Source organism: Thalia democratica, chromosome 5, assembly GCF_965202585.1.
Source record: "Thalia democratica chromosome 5, ktThaDemo2.hap1.1, whole genome shotgun sequence".
Classification (NCBI taxonomy): domain Eukaryota; kingdom Metazoa; phylum Chordata; class Thaliacea; order Salpida; family Salpidae; genus Thalia; species Thalia democratica.
The window spans coordinates 73147212-73173125 of NC_139169.1; the positions used below are offsets into that span (position 1 = coordinate 73147212).

At 27.2% G+C, this 25914-nt stretch overlaps 1 protein-coding gene across 3 annotated transcripts; it reads left to right on the forward strand.

Annotated features, from left to right (window-relative positions):
- Positions 1–2304: 2304 nt before the first annotated feature.
- Positions 2305–24730, forward strand: LOC145835923 (uncharacterized). 3 transcript variants are annotated; one of them, XM_082943680.1, is made up of 12 exons: positions 2305–2425; positions 3737–3786; positions 4769–4890; positions 6824–6864; positions 7271–7795; positions 8027–8215; positions 8814–8867; positions 10026–10104; positions 12593–12755; positions 13371–13496; positions 19804–19928; positions 24064–24730. In XM_082943680.1, exons 1-12 carry the CDS (start codon positions 2323–2325, stop codon positions 24251–24253), a joined length of 1767 nt encoding a protein of 588 aa, XP_082799806.1. In that variant the 5' UTR covers positions 2305–2322; the 3' UTR covers positions 24254–24730. The 3 variants fall into 3 exon arrangements, with proteins under 3 accessions (XP_082799806.1, XP_082799807.1, XP_082799808.1); XM_082943681.1 differs by having other exon boundaries at positions 7274–7795; XM_082943682.1 differs by having other exon boundaries at positions 3737–3780.
- The last annotated feature ends 1184 nt before the right edge of the window (positions 24731–25914 follow it).

Consider the following 25914-nt stretch of genomic DNA (forward strand, 5'->3'; position numbering starts at 1 on the left):
AAAAGTTTAAATGATTGATTTATTACTTTAAAAAAATAGCCTTTTATTAAACAGTTTTGTCAGCTGTTAAAGTTTGTGCTTGATCATTTTGTTTATAAATTTGATCATATCGTAAAAGTTACTCTGAGCTTAAAGATTAAGTTAAAAGCAACTCATTTATTGGTGAATATGTTTATAGTAAGATCCCCTTTTATGGCCTTAACTTTACATATTAATATTTTTATGTGTTAACTGATGAAAAAAATTACTGTTTTAGTTTTTCTATTTCTTATTTTTTAAAATATGTAGATTTATAATAATAATAATAATAATAATAATAATAATAATACAAGTTAAATTCATATAAAGTTATAAAAACTTTTCTGTTCTTAAAATGATTTTTTTTATATCATTAAAATAATCAAGAAATTCAATCAAATTAAAATTAAAGCTTAAACTTTTGAAACATAAGTGATTAGTATCTTACTTGAAGTCAGCTTAGAATTTAGGTTATAAAGTTAGAAAAAAAGTTTTATCTGTTATAGCTCAAAATTAATGCATATTTTTGCAAACATTCATTCAAGTTCTTTATGTTTTTGTAGTATCAAAATTTACTGTCAAAAATGAAAAAAGATTTGCACATGAAGTAAGATTTTTATAAAAACTGGCTTATAGTTTGTAATTTAAGCTTTCATATAAGATCCAATGTTATTTTTAGTAAAAAAAAAGTATCAGACCCCCTATTAAGTGCCCTCGATATTATTATTAAATATATCAGAATAAAGTTTTAAAAATTAATTAATATATGGTAAAATTTGTCATTTAGGGCATGTAGGTAAGGGAATTTTTTGTAATAAAATGAAAAAGGGCTCTTATATGAAAGTTTTACGTGTAAACAATAAGTTAAATTAGTTATTATAAAATATTAAATAAGTTAAGGCCATGGGGGGGGGGGGGTAAACCATGTTTTTTACAAGTTGATCTTATTTTATAGAGTTTTTTCTAAGCTTAAAGATGCTTATTATTGTTTTAAAAAATTCAAATTATTTTTTGAGATATGACCAGTCAAAGTCGGGCTGCATAATAGGTTCCCTATGGAAAGGGAAAACCAAAACAGCGAAAAAAGACTAGTTCATTAAAAATCTATCTCCTCCTACATTTTTCAAGCAATCTTCTTCAAACTTTCACAGTCTAATCGTTACACTATAACAAACAATGTTACGCTGGAATAAAAAAAAAATTGTTAAAATATATTCAATTTTTTTTTATTATTGTTATAAATTTTTTATTTTTTTAAATTACCAATCTTTTAAAGTAATATTTTTTCCTTTTATTATAAGGAACGTTTCCTGAAAATTTGAAGAAGATTGCTTGAAAAATGAAGGAGGAGATAGATTTTTAGTGAATTTTAAACTTTTGGAGAAAATTGACCCCAAAAAATTTGCGATCCATACGTTTATATTAGAAAATTTTTACAAAAAATTAAATATCTCAAAAGTTAAATGATATTTTTGAATTCTATAAAAACTGGCTTATAGTTTGTACTTTAAGCTTTCATATAAAAGCCAAAGTTAATTTTTGAAAAAAAAATGTTGGACCCCCCTTATAGCTTTAAATAAATTTTGACATATAGTAATTAAAAAAACTACATTTAAAGGTATAGACTGCAATGTTTGTACTTTTAATTTTCTCAAAAATTTAAAAAAGTTATCAAGAATTATGTTTTTTTTTAGTTTATTAAGCAATTAACTCAAAGTTTTCAAGAAAAGCTCATTTTATTATACGAAAAAATAGTACTGCAACAATAAAAAAAAAGTACATTTAATGGCCATAAAATCATTACTCAAAGTTTAAAAAATCCTACAAGAGGGTTGTTGATTATTAAGTTTAGACTAGATTGAAAAAAATTAAGTATAATTGCTAAAAAACGTAGTATGAGATACATTCAATGAAATAGCTTTTATCTTTTTACTTAGCCCTAATTTCATAATGAAACTATTGAATTCATTGACTCTGTACCCTTGTACATCTCAAAGGCTTTTTTGATTTTTGAAAATTGGTTAAGGCTACTGTTAGCTACGTTATAGACTTGAAATTAAAATAAATTCAAAAAAAAAGCCTCATCACCGTTTGCACCACCTTAGCCTGGTGCTTAATAAAAAAAGTCTGAAACCAATAATTTGGTCGAATGAGGAATTTATTTTTTATTGTCTACAAAAAAGTTTAAATTAGTTACAATAATTTTAATTGAATTGTTATTTATTTATTATCTGTGTTGTATGCGAAAATTTGTACATTTTTTTCTAATCCTTAACCATTATATTCAGCAGATTAAAGTAGTAAATGATATCATTAAGCATGAACAGACACAGCAAGCAACCGGAAAGCTACCACAAGTCCTCCAGAAATTCTGACCACCACAAGAGCAGCATTAGCAAGTTTAAGGGTACGTTTGTTACTTTTGCTATATAGACTGCAAAAACTTTAAACAACTTAATTTAATAAAATATTTAGGATTTTGTAGTGGTAAGTATTTTTTTGGTATATTTGCAGATTACTATTTTAGATTGCTCAATTTACCTAAGTAAAGAGCTAATTACATTACATAGAGCTTATGCCAACAGCTAATATCATTATATATTATGTAATGGTTAGTAAACATCATTTTACTAAACAGTCAATCTAAATATTCGTTTTTACTTAATGTATAACTTCTTTTATATTTTTAACAATTTGATATATGCTGGATTTTAAGTGTAGTTAATCACTAAAAATGTTTCTTTCAAGTAAAAAGTTGTTACAATTTTATTGTACTTATTGAAGTTGATCATATAAAAAAATTAGATTGAAATAACAAAGTTAATCATTTGTTTGGTAAAATTAAATTATGTTTAATTGAGAAAAAACACTTATTAAGGTAAATGTTGAACTAGTTTTTTTGTGATATGTTACACAGGCAATTTCTTAACATTGCTGGGTAAAATTATGCTCTGTACCAATTAATCTTATTACCATACTTGTTTTTATTAGTTTTTGGGGAGTTTTCTTTTCAAATCTCTATATATGTGAACATATATCTGAAGCTGTTTTTGATGTTCTTAATGCTTTTATGTACATACTTTTGATAGATTCTTTGTATATACAGCAATTAAAAAAAAGTTTAAACAGATTCTTATTTCTAAAGCTCACTATAAAGATAATATAGTGGAAGCAGATGCATGATTTTTAAAATATTACATTAAATTTAACATTTTTTATGCTTCAGAGTAAACTGTTATTTCTTAAGTTACACAGTGTCTCTCATTGATGTGTTTTTATGTTGAATAAAAAAAAACTGATGCCTGCAAAAAAATTTTTCAGTAGATCTGACCCGTTCCACGTAGGTTGGCAATTTTAAGGCATTTTGTCAAAAATTTTAGTAAGAAATATATATTTAATCAAACAGTTTTTTTTGTTTAGGTGATCTTGATATTAATCTTCTTTTGTTTTGTAAATTTCAATACTACTGTAAAATTTTTTCGGCTGTAATAGTAATCTAGTAGGTCAGATAAAAAACAAAAAAAAAGTTTATTTTACGTTTAAATTGACATGTTTCATAAACACCTTTGAAAACAAAACTTTGTGTGAATGAAGTAGTTTCTCTAATAGTATACAATTTAAACAATAAATTTAAATCATTTCAAACTAATGATTTTATTGATTATTCCAAGTTTATGTAATTTAAAAGAGTTTTTAATATGCTATACTGGTTTTACAGACAGTGCAACGAAATCCAAAGAGAAAGAAGCCAAGCACCTGAAGGTAAAAGTATGTTTTCGTTTTATTTTGTATTATAAGCCAGCTTCTTAATTTAATTTAGAATGAATTTAAATAGTAGCAAAAAAGTCTAAAATAATGATTGTAGAAGAAATAGTTACTAAGTTTAGTTTTTTCAGCATATTCCAGTATTCAATTGTTTAAACAAAGTTAACAATTATATTTATACTGAATTTTTAATGTCATAAAGAGAAATTGTTTTATTAATTGTTTAAGACAAGTTCGAAGTAAATTTCTTACTTTAGCTTTGCTGCCAAGTATTTTTGTAAAAGCCAGAATTTCTAAAACATAAAAAAAAAAGAAACGAATCATAGAGGCCAAGAAAACAATGATTTAAACTGGAAATTATAAGTAATTTATTAGTGGTTCTTAAGCTTCCATAAAATAAAAGCATCTTTGGTTTAAAACTTAGCATTGCTGTTTTTTCAATTTTTATTTACTACAGTTGCATTAATGTAGGTGAGCTTTTTTGTAAATTAAAATTAAAAAAGGTAGAAGCAGACTAATAGTTTTTATGATATTTTGTTAAATTTCTTCACTGGAAAATGCTATTAAAAAGTAAAAAAAAATGATTCAAGCTTAACATACTCACTACTGCTACTGCAAGCATTATTTTATATTTATAATTTCTAGATTGTAAAACAAATCATCAATTATTAAACTATTTAAACTTTACATTGTTATAAACTTAAATTTCTTTTTACAAAACTAAGCATAATTTGAAAAAAAAACAGAGTGCGAAAAGCAATCACTATTGTTACAGTAAGCATTATTTTGTACTTATGATTTTTCAGAGTGCAAAACATCATTTTAGTGATAACATGAAAGTTTGTATCTCTAAAACTGATAATAATTTATAATATTTAATATAAACTTCCCAACAAAGTTCAATTTGTTCATATTTTATACTTAAAAACTAAAAATAAATTATGTAAAAAACTAAGAGTAATTCATAATACTAATTATCAAACAGAGTGCGAAACGCCAGTGCGGAGATTGGACGGAGCACGTGTCTTCGAAGACGGGCACTACGTACTACTTCAACGTTCAAACCTCCCAGTCCCAGTGGGAAAAACCTTTGGGGTGGCGCGACAGGTAACTATAATACGTGTTTGAATAGTAGGGCTTGTTTAACTGTGTTCTAAAGGGACTGCTAGATTATGGCCTAAGTCGTTGTGCCTTTAAAATACAAGCGTGTTGTTTCAGTATCATATTGTTTATTATATATCATAGTATTTCAAAAGTAATTTAAAAAATCAGGATACTTAAGTGTTATCTATAAAAGGTAATTATGCCTATTTTTTCAGTTCTTAAAAATGAATAAAAAACATGTTTTTCTAAGCACATTAAATTCGTTCCTTTATCGACCTGCCGACCCCCTGTGCAGGGTATGATTAACTGTGTTCTAAAGAGCTAAACATTGCTAGATTGTGGCCTAAGTAGTTGTACTTTTGAAACGCAAGCGTATTATTGCACTATAGTATACTCTTATTTCATTTATTTAGGTTTTTTATAGTTCTCTAGGTAACACTACAGATGAAGTAAGCAATATTTGTAACTATTTAGAAATTATTGTTTCGAGACACATGTTTCACTGGCTAATAAGTTAGAAGAAATAGTCTAAAATGATATGGTTTTAATTATGAACTGCTAAACAGTTAAACTTTTGCGTTTAAGTAAAACTCTATGAAAATGACAAGTAAAAATGTAAGTTAAAATATTTTTAAAATTTTTTGAACTTTTTATTTTTAATTAGGAGTTGCTTTTGTCTCTAAACCCTTAATTGTTGCAATTAATTGTTTTATTGGAAACTCATTTTTAACTAAAAGTGTTGTAATGTGATAAAAATGGAAATACAAGTTAATTCGTTTTATTTTAGTAATGTAAATTTGTTGCTACCTGGTTTAGCATAGTTTTAAATAATTATTAAAATAATAAAGCTAGTAACACTTACAGCTTAACTTGTGTTTTTTAAAGCGTAGTTTTAAAACACCTTGCTTATTAAATGGAAAATAATTTTAAAACTATAAGTATAATTTTAAGGTTTTAGTTCTAATGTTTTTATTTTAATTCATACATAATCAGTTTGAGAGTTTCATTGAAAAAATTAATTATTGCATATAATTATATAAAAGTGTAGATAAAGTGTGAGAAAAAGTTTTGTTGTAAAGATAAAAAAGAAGCATCACACAATTTTAATATTTTGAAGTCCTATGTCATACTTTTTATCTACAAATATGCAATTTTCCTTCCTGTGTTATTTTTTTTAAAACACGATCATTAAAGCAAATAGTTTTATAAAAGATGCGAAATCTAAATATTTGAAAATGAAACGCATCAACTGCGTAGAACGGTTGTCTTTTTAAATCTTTTGTAAATGTGTCAGAAATATCTTCGCATAAACCCAGAGTGTTGAACAAAGTAATTTGATGTTTTCATTCTTCAGATTGGTGGCTTGTAAGCTTTTGTGTAAATAAAAACTTTGTTCTCCATAAGTTTGCATTGCAATTTTGTTATATCAAATCGTTATGTTCCCGCCCGCACATAGTTTGAAATTTAAAGTAAAATATTAGGATTTGATTATTTATGCACTGTAAAATTTTTGCCACACTTTCTCATGGTGTAGTTGAAATGTAAACGTTTTGTTGGTTGTGAATGTTAGTTAGGTGCTTCCTTTTAAAATGAGTTTTAAATTTCAAAACATCACCTTTGTAGGCTGTAACTGGAAAGTAGATAGTTTCAAAAATACTTTTTTTGCTGATAATTTTCCTTTTGCGAACAAGATTACAAAATTAAAAATTAAAACAATTTAATAAACTATATATTAACTGCAAATAAACTATCCATGGTGTCAAGTTATAAAATTTAAATTTACTTTTTTGCTGAAAATATGTCCCTTAGTTAAGAAAATTTTTTACCCCTCATTACTTCTTACAAATAAGTGTTGTACTCTTTATATTTTATCATATTCCTTATTAAAAGTTGTTTTATCACAAACAAAATTTTAAAATATTACTTTTTTTTACAGCCATGCAAAAGATGTGAAACCTAGAAAAACACCTCAGAAAAGTGAGTTTTGTTTTAATTTTATTACAGCTTATAAAATAAAGTTTAAAAAGTTGATTTAGTCGTTTTTTGTCTCATTGGTTTATGACACACTGAAATTGAAAATGCTCTATGAGTCAACTAAATTTTAAAAATATATGTCGAAGTAGAAACAATTTAACTGTCTTCACTACTCTATTAGCTTATTTTATTGTAAAGTTTCTAATGTACAAGCTCATAAATTTCATCTTAAACTTAATAATTGTTTACAAGTGACCACTCAACAACTTTGCCTTAAATATCAGTTTAGTAAAAAAGTTTATTTAGTAAGTTATTACTTCATCGGACAACCATACACTGAACTGAATCAATAAGAATCATTTAACAACATTCGATTATTCTAAAACCTCAACAAATAAATAACTCTCAGCAGCTTCGTACCAACCGACGACGAACCACTACAACAACCACTCGTCAACCGGCAACCGTCAAAACCACCACCACAACAACACGCCGGCCAAGCGTCACTATGACGTCACACACGACTCGGACTTCCGCTCGCCCCACACCGGCCACCAGAAGAGGGACGGGGACTTCCGCGCGAGGGCGTGCTCCGACTACGACATGCGCCGCAGCTCCCTCCCCGGCAACGACAAGGACTTCCGCCACGAGGTGCTTTCCCTCACCAGCAACCACCACAAGACCACCGACGCCACGCAGAAGGGAAGCAACGGGTGCCAGCTGCTCGTTGGCGGGCTGCGGAGCAACTCGGCGTCGTCGGCGCCCACCGACAGTCAGACGGGGAAGGTGTTCGACTACTCGCAGCACCCCCACGCCGCCCAGGGGGTTTACAGGGGCGTTGGCAAGGCGACGCCGATGAAGCCCTTCAACCACATGATGTCCAATTCTCCTTACAACAGCAGGAGCGACCACCTGGGATCGGCCAACCACAAAAGTTTGTTTCAAATTTATAATTTAACTTAAGCTTGTAAATTTTTAAGTAAGCTAGTAATAGTTGTAATCGTTTAAGTTAAATTGATTTTTTACCTATAAAAGTTTTTATCAATTTATTAATTTATTTGCATCAGATCTTTATTAATTTTTTTTGAGGAGTTAAAAATATGTTATTTATAGTTAGTAATCATTTTAGTTTTTAACCCAATTGTTATTTTTTGTTTTTTTTCAGTCAACATGATGAGCAGTGACAGCAGCAAGCGTGCCAACAATCTCCACGACAACCACCACCAAGCGTCGCCCCTCTTGCACCTGATGCGCAACAACAGCGTCCATGGCAACAGCACCTCGCAGACCCCTAACAACGGTCCCACTCCCAACAGCAGCTCGGGTCACGGAACCCCCACGAGCGTGACGCTTGGTGAGTTTATTTTAAATATTAAAAAGTATATTATTTATTAAATTATTTATTAAATTATCATAATTATTAATAAAATTATAGAATATTTTAAAGTTTTAAGTTTTTTAAAACAAAATTTAGTTAATGTATTTTTATATGTTGAACTTTAAAGATATGACTATTTTATTGAATATTTATACCAGTTGTTATCATTTTCAAAATGTTTAACTTGAAATTTAAACATTTTTGTAAAAATTATTTCGTTGTTATTATACACCTAAACTTAATGTTATAAAGTATGCATCACTATTTAAGTAAAAACTCTCTTTAGCCCATTGGCATGTATAAAAATTAATTTGTTTTATGTTTCTGTTAATGTCTGGCAATGTAATTGAAATGCACGAACTGTATTAAATTTATTTATTGTAATAAAATTAGGATAAAGTGAAAAAATGTATAAGTTTGATTTGATACATTTTGGAGTTGGTAAAATGCTACTTTTTAAAAATACGTTTGAGTAAAAGCTTTTAAACTCTCCGAAAATGATTTCAATTCTTTTGATAATACAACAATTCATATTAATTGGTTAAAATTTCTTAATTAACTTTACTTTTAACAGCAATCAGCAAGTTACTCCAGAGTGTGAACAAACCCAGAAAAAGATCTAGGCACGGTTAGTTTTCATTATACTAATATTTTTTCAAAATTGTTACATGACAATTAAATTTTGAGATATGATAATATTCATGTTAAATTTACTACTATTATATGTTTTGATTTTTCGAAAACTAATAAAAAGATCTCAACTTCTAGAGGACAATTTATATTTATTATATTCTTTAAAGACTTTGTAATGCAAACTCAGTTTCGGTCAAAGACCTCGTCAGTGCTTTTATAAAAAAAATTATTCAAATAGAATATATTACTAGGTTTTATTCAATATATGAAAAAATATGCTTAAAATAAAAAGTTAAAACGGAAGTTAGTTTTACTTTACTTAATGTTGGATGTTCATACTTTAAACACTCTTTTTTATTTTATTTTTTTTTTCAACAGTTGAAATATTTTTGTTCTTATTTAAAAGCTAGAAATTGTTAATTTTATAAACAAATAAGTTTTTACACTAAATAATCAATTTATCTGTTGTAGTCAGAATTAGAGACAAAGAAAAAATTGTTAAAACTTCAAAATACTTGAGTGTCTGTTTTATCAACAAATATGAATAGAAATATTACAACCTTGTATAAGTCTTTTTTCTACACCTGAGAACACAATAGTAGTAAAATCCTGAATAAGTATGAATTATTTGAAAATTTTATTTAACTAAGCTTCAAGGGCATCAAAAAAGTTTCAGTAGAGCTTTTTTCAATTTCTAAGTTTTTCCTAAATGTAGTGTACACTTAACTTATACAAATGTTTTTCTATGTAGTAAAAATACGAAGATATATATCACACCAAAGTACTAAATACTATAATAAAATTTTATTACTCAGTAACATATCTAAATTAATAATTTCTATTAAACAAAAAGAGGCAAATTACCTAAGTTTAAAGTTAATAAGAAGTGTTGTATTATTTTTTTTTAAGTCGTAAATAAAAACTGTATAAGAATAGATAAAATATCATTCCGTTACAGGTATAATTTAATAGCCATATACTTATAGGATTTATAAACAAGCATTCTTGCAATTAAATTTTAATGATATCCTATCAGTTGTCAGTATGATTTAATTAAACTAGTTACATCAAATTTTAGTTTTGATTCTTTCTGAAAGTAAATATAATGAATTTATTTATATTGTGTTTCTGAAATAATTATTTTTTTTTTCAGACGAGTCTCCGGCGCACCAGCTTGAATCTTCGTCTTCCAAGAAAACGAGGACTCTCTCCTCTCACACTGAAGATTTAAAGTTTGTTTTAATTATTATTATAATTAAGTTGGAAGATTAGTCGCCATATGCTTGGGTGGAAAAAAATTATAAGAAAATTCATTTATATGGTTTCTGAAAACTGACTACATACTCACTCTAGCTAGTTTTAAGATTTAGGACGTTTGATTGATTTTTTTTAACACATGGCCAAATATTTTTATTCGACGCGGATTGAGTTTACCATGTGCCATAAATGTCTCTGATATCATTGCATATAAGTTGGTGAAACGCAGTTTTGTCTTATGATATTTCAAACTTGTTCAATATTTTCTTCTTTTTTTAGCTACTATTAGATTTGTTTTTAATTTAATTATTCTCCCGCGAAGCCATGCTGACCGAGGTTTTTTTAGAAAAAGTCCAACCTTAAAAAGCTTGCTTAGTAGTGTAATCTTAGACATTTTTTAGATGTAAACTAACAGGGTTAAAACTTGGAGTTTGACAATTCTGGCTAAAAAACCTAGAATTAAGTTTTTTTTACATGTTAAGTAGTGAAGTTTCGATTTTACGCAAAAATCTATTATATAGATATACAAATTTATTATCATCAAAATTTTTTTTAAATGCATTTTAAGTAGCTTTACAGTATATTTTCAATGTTGTTATACTATTTATCACAGTTACCTTTAACTTAACTTTAAACTCAAAATAGACCCAAAAACGTGTACTTTTGAAATCTGGAGGAAATTTTGAAAACCTGGAGAAAATTTTCCAAAAACCGGTGGCAATCCTAAAAATAATTTTATAATGTATTGTAAATAAAAAAACCAGACTTGTAATTTACAAATTTAAACAATTATTTATGTATTTGTGTTTTTTACTAAAACTTTTTTGTTAATACTCAGCTGAGTAAAAAGTAGTATGTTTGTAAGAAAAGTATTCAATATAAAATGTTGCTCGACCAGAAATTATGCTAATATTGGTCATAATATCAATATACTGGTAGATTTTGGGTTTTGTTTGTGTACAATTTTCCTGTTTTAGATGTTTAAATCTGGTATGTCTGATGCACGCTAGTTATTTTAAAAAAATATTCTACAACTTTAACTAATTATCTTTCATGCTGTGTTTTAAGCATAAAGCAATAGTATTCGGATTTTTGTTGGCATCAAGGTATCGATGGTAGTGAATGAATATTTTACTATTTGTAGCTAACTTAAAAAATTCTCTTGAATGATTAGATTACTGTGTTTTTAAGTAAAGTGTTCACTATAAGACCTTACTTGGCCAAAACGTAACTGATGCTAATACTGTTCAATAAATGGATATACTAGTTAGTAGTTATGTAATTTTTAAATTTTAGAAGTAGGTTTAGATATTCCCTGGTGATTCTTGAAAATACATATTTTGTAGTATAGGTTTCTAACATACTAATTACATAAAGTAGTTATACCTTTTTCATACTAATGAATTTAACTTCTACATGTGAGTTCCAAGGTTAAATAAAAAGAATGTTAAAGCAAAATAACATTATGTTTTAGGTTAATTTTAAATGATTGAATCTTTTGAAAGATTAATCTTAAAGTACACTAAAATTATAGGCTCTATATTAAATAAGAATTACATAACTGTATGTAATAATGTAAATTACAGTGAAGTAGCGTTTCTTAATTTCAAAAGTTAAGTTTGGTTGTTGAGTGAAACAATATTTATTGAACTAAATCACATTAAACTGTTAAAATGGTATCTAAAACATAGCTTAAGTGTCAAAACTATTTTCAGATGTAATTAGTTTACTTGTTGTAAAATATATAAAAGTATAAACATATAAAATATAGAACATATAAAATTTTATATAATTAAAGTCTAGTGTACACTGTACGTATAATATTAAATTACTGGAAAAAATTAGCTAGTTACTTAAAGCCATATTAATTTAATAAATATATGAATATATATTTTATTTCAAAAAATTATAGTTTTTAACATATTTGGAAATTTAATCTAATGCAAGTATATTTTACACATTAAACAATTGGAATACAACTGACATTTTATTTTTTTATGAACTTTAAAAGTTTTCGTATTAAAAGTTTTCTAAATATTAACATGTGTTCGAAAAGTGTACGACTTAAATAAAACCGTTAAAATTTAACTTGCTTTATAGTTTTCAAGTATACACTTTTAAAAACTAATAACATCATTGATATACATTTATCTCAAAGTCTTTAAAGTTAGTGCTATGAGTTTTACATAGAACTAAGTAAAAATTATTGCTGTGTTGATGTATTTAAACAAGGAATTCAATTTTAAAAGATGATAAAAAGTTTCAATAGTACAACATAAAGGTAAAGATAGAAATAATTAGTTAAATATTATTTCCACTTTTTTGTGCCAGTTAAGCTCTAAACTTGTTTTGTTTTAAATTAATTGAATTCAAAATATAAATATTACCAGTACGTTGCCAAACAACCTTAAAGTACAACCCAACTTCCTTACCAACAACTAACCAACTTTTATATTTTCATAGCAACCACGTCGCACCAACCGAGGACCACCACCCTCACAGCAACCACCATGGCAACCACACCAACCCGGTTGCCAGGCGCCTCTCCATGCACCAGTCGCCCCAGCAACCGCCCAACAGCCACCTGCAGCACCCGCATATGGCGTACCAGCAGAACTGCAACCAGGTAGAAATATATATTAAAATAATTATAGTTATTATTATTGGTTAAAAAATATATGTATATATATATATTTTATACCTGATTGTTATATACATTTCAATTAATAATAAAAAATGTTGTTATGATATCAATATATATGCATATATATATATATATATATGAAAAGGTTTGTTACAAGATGTAGAACTCAAAGGACTTGAGTTTCGTGCTTATGCACTCATCAGCTTCAAAACAAGTTTAAAATAAAGCACAAAACAAAACACACAAATAAAAGTTAAAAAATTAGCATAACTAGATACATATACATATATACACATACATGTGTAAACAAACTAAAAAAATAAAATAAAACATAAATTGGCTTGTACAGAAGTTGTTTTTAAAAATAAGCTACCTAAACCTATTCAAATTTATTTGACACATTATAATGTGTATTTTTGTTATTATTTACAAATTTGCAAATAAACTTTATCGTTGTCCTGATGATATGCTAAACGCATTGGAACTGAGTAAACCAATCAAATACTAGCTGTTTTTATGTATTATAAGTATATTTAGATTTTCTTTTTGAAGATTATTAAAATCAATTAAATGTTAATCATAACAAAATATCATCAGATTCAGTACCAGATGCAGATCGACGCTTCGGACATCTTCAAGTCGATGAACAAGCTGAGGCACGTCGTCGACGGGCGGCTCATGCACCACGCCGTAAACTGGCCCACCAACGCGCTGGAGAAAGAGGTTTGTTTTTTAATTTATTTGCATAAAATTTTTAAATATTGTAAATGTGTAAAACTGGCACATTTGATCATCGAAAATCACTGCAATACACACGCTCGAAATTTGAGTTTGTCTCTTCATTTTGGTTTTTTTATTGTTTAGTACGTAGCTCACCAGCACGCTGGAAAAAGAAGTTTGTTTTTTAATTTGTTCGCATGAAATATATAAATATGGTTGTAAACATAGAAAACTTCTTTCTAAGTTGTAAACATAGAAAACTGGTTGATCATCAAAGATTGCTCTTCTGCTACACACGCTCTAAAACGAAGATTTTTTTTTCATTTTGGTTTTTTTTATCAATAAATACGTAGTTGTTGCGGGGCGCACCGAAAAATTAGAGAAATAAGTATGTTTTATTTTTGATATTTTTATTCCAAAAGAACCTGTTGTACTCTTTGACTTTAACCGACTGTATCTCAAAAGTTATGTTTTTGTTTTGAAATCTGTAAAAAGTAGGGGTAGGTAGTACAGCACTTTTTTTGGTCATGTTGTAAAATCCATATGAGGAGTCTTGATTTGGATGTGATTTGGTATCATAAAGAAGAATTAAAAAAGATTAAAAAAATTCCTAAAAAAAAAACTGCACCCCAAAAAACTGATCTGGACCCCAAAAATCACATAATTTTTGATTTTTTGACTAAAATAGTAATAAAGTCACTCATACACGTCCTAGACTTATATTTTATATCTTTAATTAAAGCTAATAATTATAGGCATACACTTAATGACATTTCAACTGCTTTTGGAATATTATGACGTCATAATCACATAAAATATGTAAATTTTATCTGTAAAATGGTGCGTTTTGAAAAATTAAGAAGCATAGCTGGTTGTCTAATCTAATTAAAACAAAATATTTTAAAATAAAACTTTGTAGATATACTTACTTACCTTTAAAATTTAGGTGATGTTGTATGTATATTAATGGGATATTTGATGTCATAATTCATTTGCTATAAGTATTTAAAAATAACCTAAGAATGTTATTCAATTTGCATTACAACAACATAACGAAATACAAAAAAGTTATAATTTATTATAGGCAACATAATGTTGTATGGTATTAAACATTAAGTTAATGATTGCAAAATAAATAGAGACTAGTATAATAAAGAAATAAAGAACATTGCATAATAAAACGAACATTGCACTGTATCATTTAGTATTAACACTTAAGATTACTGCAAAATGACTGATACTTTTAAAAATACTAGTATAAAATAACTTTCAAATGATTGATAAAAATCTAACTGACTATATGTACATAATACTCATAAAAATACATAAAAACTACTTTTTAACTTTATGTAAAAGACATCTGTTCTACTATTAAATCTATTTGGACATGGTTTCTCAGTGAAAAAGTAATAGATCTTTCATTAGAAACATCCCATTCCCCATCAACTTTACAATCAAGAATAGAATCTAAATGCAAGTTTAGCAAATCACGTTTAGGTAGGTGTTTCCACTTCGAATTTCTTCTGTCTTGAACTCTCATGAGGTGGTCCATCTTATGGCAGAAGAATTTGCTTTTTATAATAGAAAAAATTCCAATTTACAGACAAAATTTGCATATTTTGTGTAATTATGACGTCATAATATATCAAAAGCAGTTGAAATGTCATTAAGTGTATGCCTATAATTATTAGCTTTCATTTAAGATATAATATATAAGTCTAGGACATGTATGAGTGACTTTATTACTATTTAAGTCGAAAAATCAAAAATTGTGTGATTTTTGGGGTCCAGATCAGTTTTTTGGGGTGCAGTTTTTTTTTAGGAATTATTTTAATTTTTTTTTTAATTCTTCTTAATTAGACCAAAACACATCCAAATCAAGACTTCTCATGTGTCTAGCAAACATCACCCAAGTACTCCCTACCCCTATAAAAAGCAACTTGTAGCTTAGTTTATAACCTACAAGATAAGGTCAAGTTGTGAAAAAAATATATTTACTCTCCGTTATGGCTTTAATTGTTAATAATATGAATTTACCTAATCATAGTTGATTCAAATATTTTTGAAATCATTCAAAACTAAGTAAAGATAGAGTTCAAACTTATAGAGTGTTGGTAAGATTTATTCTAGGTGTTGAAAAAAGATGTTTGTTTGTTGTAAAATTATTACTTTAGGTAGTAAAAATGTAAAATCATTTTAAAACTATACTCAGTCGATCATAACAGATGTTTTTTTTTAAATATTTTGGTACTGTTAAGTAACGAGATGAAAGTTAAAATATATTGGCCCTTCAATTTACCCACTGAGACGATAAAGAATACATTTTTTTGTTAAATGGTTTCGTTGTAAGGTAAAGTATTGTTATATGTAAGCAAGCTTTGATTTCTTTGAAGCGCACATGTCAAGCGATTTGTATCAAAAATGTTATAAGCCTTCAAGTGTTGGTGGAAACCTTTTTAAATAACTAAGATATAATCGACATGGTGTGTTTTGTGCAATGTTAAAAACCTGTAGATTTTTATGTAGTTTTATTCAGACTCGTATATTTTTGAGATGTGTAGATTTTGTGCTTGAAGTTTTCGACTAATTAATCATTCTAAAGTTTTACAAACTTTATCTAGTATTTAGTTAATGATAAGTTGTTTTTTTTTTAGATTATTAGTAAAGAAGTGGTTGTGGTGGAATAAATATAAAAAATTCCAGATCTTAAATAGAAATATATTTTTAACTAAATTCTATACATATAGTATCTTCTTCAAAACTTTTAACCCAATACTCCATATGTTGGAATTCAAACTCTACAGCTTACCTTAAAGATGTTTTTTATAGTAAATTGAAATGAGGTTGAAAAATAATATTCAAAGTTTTAAAACTAAACCAAGCTTTTATTAAGTTACGTTTTCCACTAATACTCTTACGTAAGAATTCAGCTAGGTACAAAATGGAATAATAAGTTTTGTGGTTGCGAAAAGTTATTACAAATAATGTCACAAAGTAACCATGGTAAATCAGTTTGAGGGTGTAGATACAAGTTCACTGAATTGTTACTGAATCTTAATAAGTTAATATTAGTTATATAAAACTTTTTACAAATAAGTTGTGTTGGATAAGATAGTTTTTCATGTACTGAAACAAAATCTCCTATCAAGTACACATTTAGGTACAGTAATTACAAGTCAGCAAAGTTTCAGATTTTATTAGAGCAAGTCTTTGTTTCAGCTGAGTGTTAAAACTTGTTTAAAGTTTAAAATTTTTTTGTGTTTATGGCACTTTCGATTGCCAGTGAGGATCGTAAAATCAGACAAATGTTTGTTTTAAACAATGTATTTTTAGCACATTTTCGGTATTGACTCGACATGAAAAATACAAGCTATAACGTGCATTAGACATAAAATTTATATTTTGATGTATTATATTTTTAGTGTGAAAACAATTAATAATTCATATTTCTGACAACAAATCTCACCGCAGGCTTTTAAAAAGCAGTAAATTAAAACGAATGCTTTTACCACTGGGTGAAAACAATACTTTTAATATTATACTTGTTGTAAATCACGTTATTAACATTTAGATTTGTCCCTATAAAACTTTTACACTTTTAACTCACTATAAAAAGCGCAACTAGTGGTCTTGCATGTCTCTAAAGACCTTATTTTTTATCATAAAATTATAATTTAGCGGTTTTTGTAATACAGGTAAATGTTTGGTCTTTTGTCGAAACAGTTTTTATTGATTGCTTCTTGTAAAGAAGCGTTGTATAATAACTATACTCAGTTGTAGTGAAAATTTCTGGAGTTGGTACATAATTTACTAAAATTAATTTAAGTTATTGTTTTATTACATAAATTAATTTTACTTGGTTAACTAAAAAGTAGCTAAAAAGTAAAAATTTTTACAGCTTTAATAGTTTTTTATTAGAATCAGTCCAGCAGTTATTAAAAAGAAAGATTGTAAGTTAAGATAAAGTTACTAATTTTAGTATGTCTTAAAATTAAACTGAGCATAATAAAAAAAAGTAAACAGGTGATTTATTGTCCTTCACAGTGTGTAAACAAGTTGTAACAAAAAACTTGTTTGAATATTTGTTACTGAATGGTGATTTGTTAAAATAAAGGTGTTTGAAAAAGTTGTAGTTTGAAAGTTTCTTTGTTGTTTTTATTTGTTAAGCAAAAGTAAATGTTTTTAAGTATAAATTCTTTTCAATGTGTACACACTTACCTTTAATTCCTACAATTCACCAAATTGATCATAAAATTAATTTTTGATATTTATAACACTTAGCAAAATATAGTCAGAGCAGGTTTTTAATAATTTTGAAATTGAATTATGAGATTATTATATTCTTATTAGACTTAATTTTTTGGTTCCTCCAATTCACACAATTAATCACAAACTGGCAACAACAAGCTATTTTACTCGCGTTGCGAATATATTCATTATTGGCGCAAACATTTCCACACAACGCTTCTCGCCAAAGCCATTCAAAAACCTTTCACGCACTCCTCTCTCTCTCACTCGCCAAAGCCCGCTCCTCTTTAAACACTGCGCAACGCCGCTCTCTACCGCGCCCGAGCGGTTGATTTTTTTGGCCGGTAAATTGGTTCACATGTTAAACGCGCGTTTCTCTGATTTAAATTGCCGCTGCTGTTTTCATTGGCGCTTTGTTTCTTGCTCGTCAGTGTTTTATTGAAAGTTAAGTAAGATAAATATCTAACTGAATCTAAATAAATACACGAGTATTTTTTTATTACTTTCTTAGCTTAAATTTTTGTTAGTTAGTTGGTTTATATATATTGTGTGAGCGTTTTACCTGATTGCCGCAGCTTGTTGAGGCGTTTTGTTTATTTTTATATAATTTTTTTCTGCATTTATTTACTAGCATCAGCATTTATTTGAATGCAATTTTGGTAAATTAGAAATAATATATTTAAGTACTTTTCAGTATAAAAGTAAATTTTGTTAATTTTTGAAACTTTATTATATAAATAAAACTTGATTTAACTTGATATCTGTGCGAAGTGTTTTTTTTTTAATTTTATAAGTAATTTGGAGTATATTGACGAAGCTTGTTAACATTTACTTATTTAACTTTTTTATTATTAAGCTTATTTGTTTAATTACTTTTTTGATTAAACTCTTCTTATATAGAAAATTAAATGGTTGACAGGTATTACATTTACTAACTTTTTACGTACATAAGTATAAAGTTCTATGAATATATATTGTGCAAAATTACAGAGAAATATAAAGTCACTGTATATAAAAGCTTCGCTAAAAATTATCTCTGTATATTTTTAATATTCTATTTTGTATTGTACTGTTCAAATACGTATAAGTTTTAGTTTTAATCAATAAAAACGTTTCAGAAAAAGTGAAGTTTTATTAATTAAATATTTGTTATTTAACTTTTACGAAAACAGCATTTAATTCTTTGAATAACATAAAAAAAAGTTATTAAAAAGCTAGAATTTATTGAGATATCATAAGCAATTGCTGGCTTAATTAATTCAAAGTTTAAAATTTTCTGATTATTTCACATCTTCTATTTTGTTATGACCTAAAATATACTTTTTTTTGGAAACTATATTTGTGTGTTGTTTTTACTGGAACATGCAATTTTTTAAAACATAATCCCTTTCATTACTCTGAGCACTGCTTCGAAAGAAGTAGAAGTTACAAAAAAACCTTAAGAATTTGTAGTATTTGTTCTACAAAGATAAACAATACTTGTAGCTTAGTAATATAACTTTGGTAACTATTTATAAAACATTTTACTACGTTGAAACATACTAGGTAACGAATTGATTACATTGTTATAAAACAGGGTTGCCACTTTACCTGGAAACCTTGAAAAACCTGGAATTCGACAATTTAGGCAAAAATAACCTGGAAAAACCTGGAATTAAAGAAATTTTGGAAAAAACTTGGAATTTTGAACAAAAAAAACTGAAAAAACCTGGAATTTTAACAATTTTCAGATGTTTAGTAGTAAAATTTCGATTTAACCCGAAAAATCTATAATAATAAATAAAAACTTGATTGCATTGTTATAGTAAAATGTTTGCCATTCATTTGAGGTACTTGTTAAATATAATAATTGAAACCGAATAATACTATATTAAATTTTATTTTTTAAGGAATAAAAAAAATTGACAAACGCTTTTGAATTATCATTGTTTGTAATTAAGTTTAAATTTGAAACTTTTTAAGTAATACGATGGTAAAGGCGCTTAAAATCAAACACTTTAAACTGATCTAAACGCTTTTCTTCCACAACTCAGCATTGAATAAATCCCCTAACTCGAAACAGGTGATGAAGAAATCGCGCGACCTTCAGAGCGCGGAGATGGAGATGTGGACGTTGAACACGGACCTGGCCAAGCAGAGGATGAGCATGTGGCAGACCGAAGCCAAAAAGCTCCTCCTACAAGACCAGTGAGTGATAATTATTTAAATTGTCTTGTGAAATCTAAGCTCGATTACTTGTTCTTTTAAATCAGCAAGATGTATGCGTTCGTGCTTTAAAAGTAGTTGAAGCCAGTGATGCATAAGCTTACGAATTTTTAAGTTTAACTTTTCCACTGCAAAAAGCCGTTAACGTCTAGGGGGTAAACTTTTTAGATTACAAGTTGTGTAAATTTGTTTTTATTTATTGTCTTTTTCATTAAAAAGTTAGTATTTAAATTTTTTTTTGAAGTTAAATGCACTCTTTAATTTTTTAGTATATTTATGAGCTTAAACTTCAATAAACTCTTTTTATTAGATAACCAATGAAAATTCTATTGGGGGTAAGTTTAGTAATTACCTTCCATAAAAGGGTAAATTATGAAATAAAGTTAAGAACCGCTGGTCTAAAGACTTAATAAAGTTGTTTTTATTATTTTCGCATTTCAATATAGGCAACATAAACTTCTTCTTCAAAACTATGTGATGTATTTGTATTAGCACATGTCACGTTTTTATTTAGTTTCAAACTCATATGTACTGCTAGACAATACAAATAAAAATGTACATAAATTTTCCTCCATAAACAGCTAGTGTTTAAAAAAGTTATAAATATGGTTTTAGGCAACCTATGAATGAAACTCAAGTTAAACTATTTTATAAGAAAAAGTTGTTAATGTCACAAGTCAAACTATATATATTTAAATTGCATTAGTTTAGTTTCAATTGCATTGTTAACTAAAAGACTCCTATTTCACAACCGGCGCTGTTTAAGTCCTGAGTTTGTCCTTAAGCTCAAATTTTGTACAGATCCTAGGTGTAAAATACATAACGTCTTAAGTATTTGTAAATATTTGTAAAAACAAAAATAAATCTTGATAGCTAATTTTATTATATAAGTACTGTTGACTAGACGGTTTCGAGTAAGCTAAATAACTGATTTTGCATTTTAAACCTTTTTTTAAAGCGTTAGTATTGACATAAATGTTCTTGGTTGAAATTTCTTTAAAAGATGTAAGCTTTAATATAACAGACTAAGTACGTACTTGTACATACTCAAACGTATCGTTCTAATCAGTTTACAAAAAGTCTTTTACAGAATTCTTAATTTAATTGTTGTCTTAAAAGGAAGTAAATGATTAATCAGGGTTGCCACTCGGTCAGGAAAAGTCAGGAAAAATTTAGAAAAATGACAAAAGTCAGGAAAATTGAGGGGGTTTTGAAAAAAAGTCAGGAAATTTGATAAAATTTAAAAAAAAGTAGGTTTAAATTTACAAAATTCCTTGTTTTCTAAAGCCTTCAAATGGTAAAAATTAATTAAAGGTCCTTAAAAGTCAGAAAAAAAATCCAAGATTTTCCTAGAAATTTACAAAAATATTTAATTTTATTTCCCATACCTTCATCTGGTATAAATTAGTAAAATATCCTTTATAAAACTGCAAAAATTTTCTATTAACATATTGAACAAGTACCCTACTTGAACAAGCAGATTTTGTAAGCTTTTTAGTATTAATGATCTGTAGCAAGGACACTTCCATAGTGAAACTGTGATATATAAACAAACGTTTATCTAGCATAATTTTAGAATCAAAGTGTTTTTTGTTTAAATAATTGAGTTCTTTATAACTAAGCAATAGTTTAGTATTTTATGTAACAAGTTAATGTGTATGTATACTGAATCGGAATGCAGACCAGATGAAGGAAACCATATCTTCATTAGATGAAGAGGTTGAAGTGCTAATAAAAAAACGAAGAAAATAAATTTTAGTACATACATTTAAAAAAAAACAGTATTTGATTAAGGTCTTAATTGTTTTAATGTTTTAACTGTAAAAGTTTGTTATTGTTTTAAGGTTTGAGTTGTGAAAGTTCCTTATTGATTTAAGGTTTTAATTGTAAAAGTTCCTTATATGTCGTTTGTTTATCTAGATACATTTATGCTAGGAAAAGCTAAAAAATTGTGTCTTTTTTCAGACAAGCTGTATTAATAAGGTAATAATACTATATATAATAAAATATACAGTATTTTGCTGATAGAGCTGTTTATTACAAACATCAATCATACACAGATGAATTAAGTGATGTACTGGAAGTTTGATGATAGAATTCAGCAAAAAACTGTTGTTTTTAACCTGTATTGAAATTAGATTGAAAGCTTTATATAGTTTCAAGTGTTAGGTTATGTATTTTAGAATAAGTTTAGTTTAAGAGTTTGATTTAGAAAAGTCAGGAAATTTTTTGTAAAAGGTCAGGAAAAGTCAGGAAATTTTTCTCAGCTTGAACAGTGGCAACCATGATTAATTGAACCTTTTCAAAACTAAAGGTTTCCAACTTTTAAATTAAGATTTTTATCAATACACAGTAATAGTTTCTATTTTTTTAACTTTTTTTATAACTATTTTTATAGTTATAAGTCTAAACTAAAATAAATTTGATTACTCACGCAAATTTAAATCTTACTCAAACAAAATTTTGTTTAAGCCCGTTTAATTCGAAACCCCAAAAATAAACCTGAGTGGCAAATTACTAAAGTGTTTTCTGCTTCTAGGTATTTTATAACATAAAGATAAAATTGATTTCACCATAAAATTAAAAGTTTTTTCAACTTCAAAATAAATTAAAACAAAATTGTGGATAACAAGAAAACACACAGTTATTTTTTTTAATGTTGTGACCAATCTTGCAACGTTCAACTCAGAGAGTTTTTAAAGCCGTCTTTAAGACCTATACAACATTAGGTAACATTTTTCAGTTATTATCATAATAAATTTTTTAAACTACGTATGGTAACAGTTTATCATTGCCTATGCTTGAAATTTACTCCGTAGTTTAACTTTTTGCTGTTTCAACAATTTTTTGCACGCTTATTATTTTGTTTTCAAGTAATTACGGATTGTTTTCGTCACATAAATAAATAAACAAAATTGAAAGCACGCAAAAATTTGTTGGCTTATTAAAAATATTATGTATGAATTGGTTCGTATGTTTAAGAAATCATAAGGAAAGTACAACAAAAATTTAAAACTACAGTTGAAACTTAAGCTATTTTTTATAAAATCGTTGTATGTATAACTTGCGAGTATTACAATTTTGTTGTGTATTTTACGCCTGGATCAACTCTTACAAGATTGTACTTTTTGGTATTCCTTGGTGCAATCGAAAACTAACATAGCAGTTCTAGTTTTCCTAAAACAATTAATAAAACAATATTGTTTATATTAGTTTTCTCATCAACTTTGCGAATGAAAAATAATTATAAAGTACAAAAAAATATATTTTTATTTCCATGAAAAATAAAAGTTAACTAAAATATAAGATGGTTCAATGAAATTAAGCAAAATTAAAAAATATCTTTCTATTAAAAGGCAGTAACGTTTTAGTATACTTTTCTTTGGTAATCAATTTATTTTGTTATTTTAAAATTAATACTTTTCCAATAACAACAGTGACTGAAATACGAAATAGTAATAATATTGAAACTAGGTTTTTCATATTACCACTTAGTTTGATTGTCTTTTCAAAAGTAGGGTGTATAAAGTCTCAGCAATTTTTTTTAATAAAAAAAAATCAACAAGGATACACTCTACTGCTATAAATACATATTTTTGATCGAGGAACTATTTATCCCAAGTGCAGTTGTGTTAGTTATAAAACAAACTCAGGTAAACAAAGCAGTTAACATATATTTTTTAACTGCAATCGTTTTACTACACAAAACATTGTTATACAAGAATTAGTAGCATAAAAAAAACACATAATATAATCTTCGAAAAGACTGATTTTTTTTTTAATACACTTTCATTTGAACTTGAGGGCTTTACTAAAATAATACACAGAAACTTATCTTTGAAAAATTCGTCATTTCTTAAAGATATGATTATTTTAGTCTTTTATTGAACAATAACAGTTCTCAACTTTTATGTAGTATGACAAGTTTTGTTTGATTTGCGAATTTATTTATAAAACAAAGTTTTACACAATTAGTAGATTAATGAGATCATCAGTTCTCCTTGGGTGCAAGTTGTTGTTGAACTCGATTAAAAGTCTTATGCAAGTATAACAGATAATAAATATTAAAGTGAAACTTGTATAAATTACTATTCTCAAACAAAACGTTTCGTTTCAGGTTGAAGTTTCTGAGGGAAGAGAGGAAGATGCTGATGTCATCGTTTTCCTCCCATCATGACCCGAACGCGATGAAAGTCAACAAGAACAACATGATGACGTCACTGCAGCCCCTAAATGACGTCGCGACTGTCAAAAGCAGGTTGCTGGGCAACGCGGACTCGACCAAGGCGGGAACCCAGATCAAATAGGGGTTCGCCCCGAACGCCGCCTTCGATGCGGCTTGAAACTGAAGAAGAAAGTTGTTTAAATGCTGCTTTAATGTTTTGAAAATAGGGAAATTCCCTCGAACGAAGAAAGTTGTACATTTTATTTTAGAATAATAAAAATAAAAACAAAATTTCAAATGGTTTTGTGTTGATCGCGCGGTTCCAACAAAAATATAGTTTTTTTTTGAAACAGGTCGGCTTCGAAAACACTTTTTTTTTTGTTTTTTTCAATCAAATGCTTTTAGATACTGTACATAAGTTTGGAAAACCAGAGTTTATTCTCGAAAAAAATTCTATTAGTGCTTTTTTTGTATAAAATAACATGAATTTTAGCAACTTTTTTTCTTATAATCCGAGTAAAGCCACGTAAGCTAACAATTCTTTTCTATTAGTAGACGCAAAATTTTCCTTTACTTCTTGTTTTGTTATATTTTCCTATATAATTTTAGTTAATGTCTTTAGAGCTATTTATTACGAGAAATTTCGTTTTGGTTTCCCTGTTTTTTTTTCTGACCAAAACGTTTTTTGTATTTATATTTTTAGAATTAATATATATATATATTTGAATGTGGATCTCTTAGGTCTTTCTGCGACTATTATGTTTTTTTTGTGATTTTTTTTTTCAGAGTTTATTGATTTGCTACTCGAACTTTTAAGTCCTAATAAATTAATGTTGTTTATCGGGTTTTCGTAGATGAATTTAAGAGCGGCAATGTGTAAAATAATTAATGAAATCAATTTTAAGGTGTTAAATCTTTACAAACTAGATACAGGGTTGCCACTTTACCTGGAAACCTTGAAAAACCTGGAATTCGACAATTTAGGCAAAAATTACCTGGAAAAATCTGGAATTTGAGAAATTTTGAAAAAAACATGTAAAAACCTGGAAATGTGATCACAAAACCTGAAAAATTTTTAATGGAATTTTGAATAATTTTAACATAATCAGTAGTAAAATTTCGATTTGACACAAAGAATCTATCATATAAGTAAGATTTTTTTGTCAACATAAAAAAAAAAAATTATTAAAAAACACAAATAAAGTAACTTCACAGTATCTTTTCAAAGTTTTTATACTATTTAATACAGTTTATTTTAGGTAGAAATTAACCTAAAACTAAAATAAAACCAAAAATGTGTACTTTTAAAAACCTGGAAGAAATTTGAAAAAAACTAGTGGCAACCCTGTAGATAAGGAATTAAATATTTATGCGAACAAAATATACTCTTACTTGTATTTAAATTTTTTATATAACTTAAGTGTTAAGTACACGTATTAAGAACCACTCACAAAAAGTTTTGGTACAAGTGAAAAAAGAAAATACTCATCAAACTATTTCAACAGAGCTTTTTAGATAAACAATTTATAAGTCAGAGTTGATAAACACTTGAGCAAAACAAATACGATTTTATTTGGTTTTAAACAATGCCTTTTAATAAATAACTATTTCTCTTATATAGTTTGACAATATCATACTACAGTAACTTTAATAAAGCTGAAACTAAATTATACACCTTGAATTTCAGTTTTGTCATTTAAATCAGCTTAAAAATGTTTTACTTAAATGTCTAGAATTGGGGTGGGCAACGTTTTGAATAAACATGTTAAATTTGCCTAATAAAATCTAACTTTGATAAAAATT